General features: G+C 61.4%; 1 protein-coding gene across 1 annotated transcript in view; it reads left to right on the top strand.

The window, feature by feature from the left end:
* Positions 1 to 347, top strand: part of EMH_0067380 (uncharacterized protein) — a gene marked incomplete at both ends in the record, with an annotated part of 1,972 nt that overhangs the window by 567 nt on the left and 1,058 nt on the right. Inside the window, one exon of the mRNA XM_013498618.1 lies at positions 23 to 345. Coding sequence (XP_013354072.1) covers positions 23 to 345 — 323 coding nt within the window. The remainder of the gene's footprint in view (positions 1 to 22; positions 346 to 347) is intronic.

The following is a 347-nucleotide window of genomic DNA, read 5'->3' on the forward strand; positions in this document are numbered from 1 at the left end:
TGCTGCTGCTGCTGCTGCGGAGGCAGCCAGAGAAGCGGGAAAAGACACACAGCAGCAGCAGCAGCAGAGACAGCAGCAGCAGCAGCAGCAGCAGCAGCAGCAGCAGCACAGACAGCAGCAGCAGGAGAGGCAGAGGCCGCCACATCCCGGCTTCCTCGTGCCGCCTTCTGCCGTTGCTAGTAGACAGCAGCAGCAGCAGCAGCAGCAGCAGCAGCAGCAGCAGCAAAGGGCGCTAGAGGGTGTGAGTGCTCTTGGTGTTGCAGTTGATGTATCTCCAGCTGCTGCTGCGGAGACAGACGACGAACACAGCATCTTCGATTGGCATCAGCAGCAGCAGCAGCAGCAGC

This window comes from Eimeria mitis, genomic scaffold, assembly GCF_000499745.2.
Source record: "Eimeria mitis Houghton genomic scaffold, Emh_scaff3572, whole genome shotgun sequence".
Taxonomy (NCBI): domain Eukaryota; phylum Apicomplexa; class Conoidasida; order Eucoccidiorida; family Eimeriidae; genus Eimeria; species Eimeria mitis.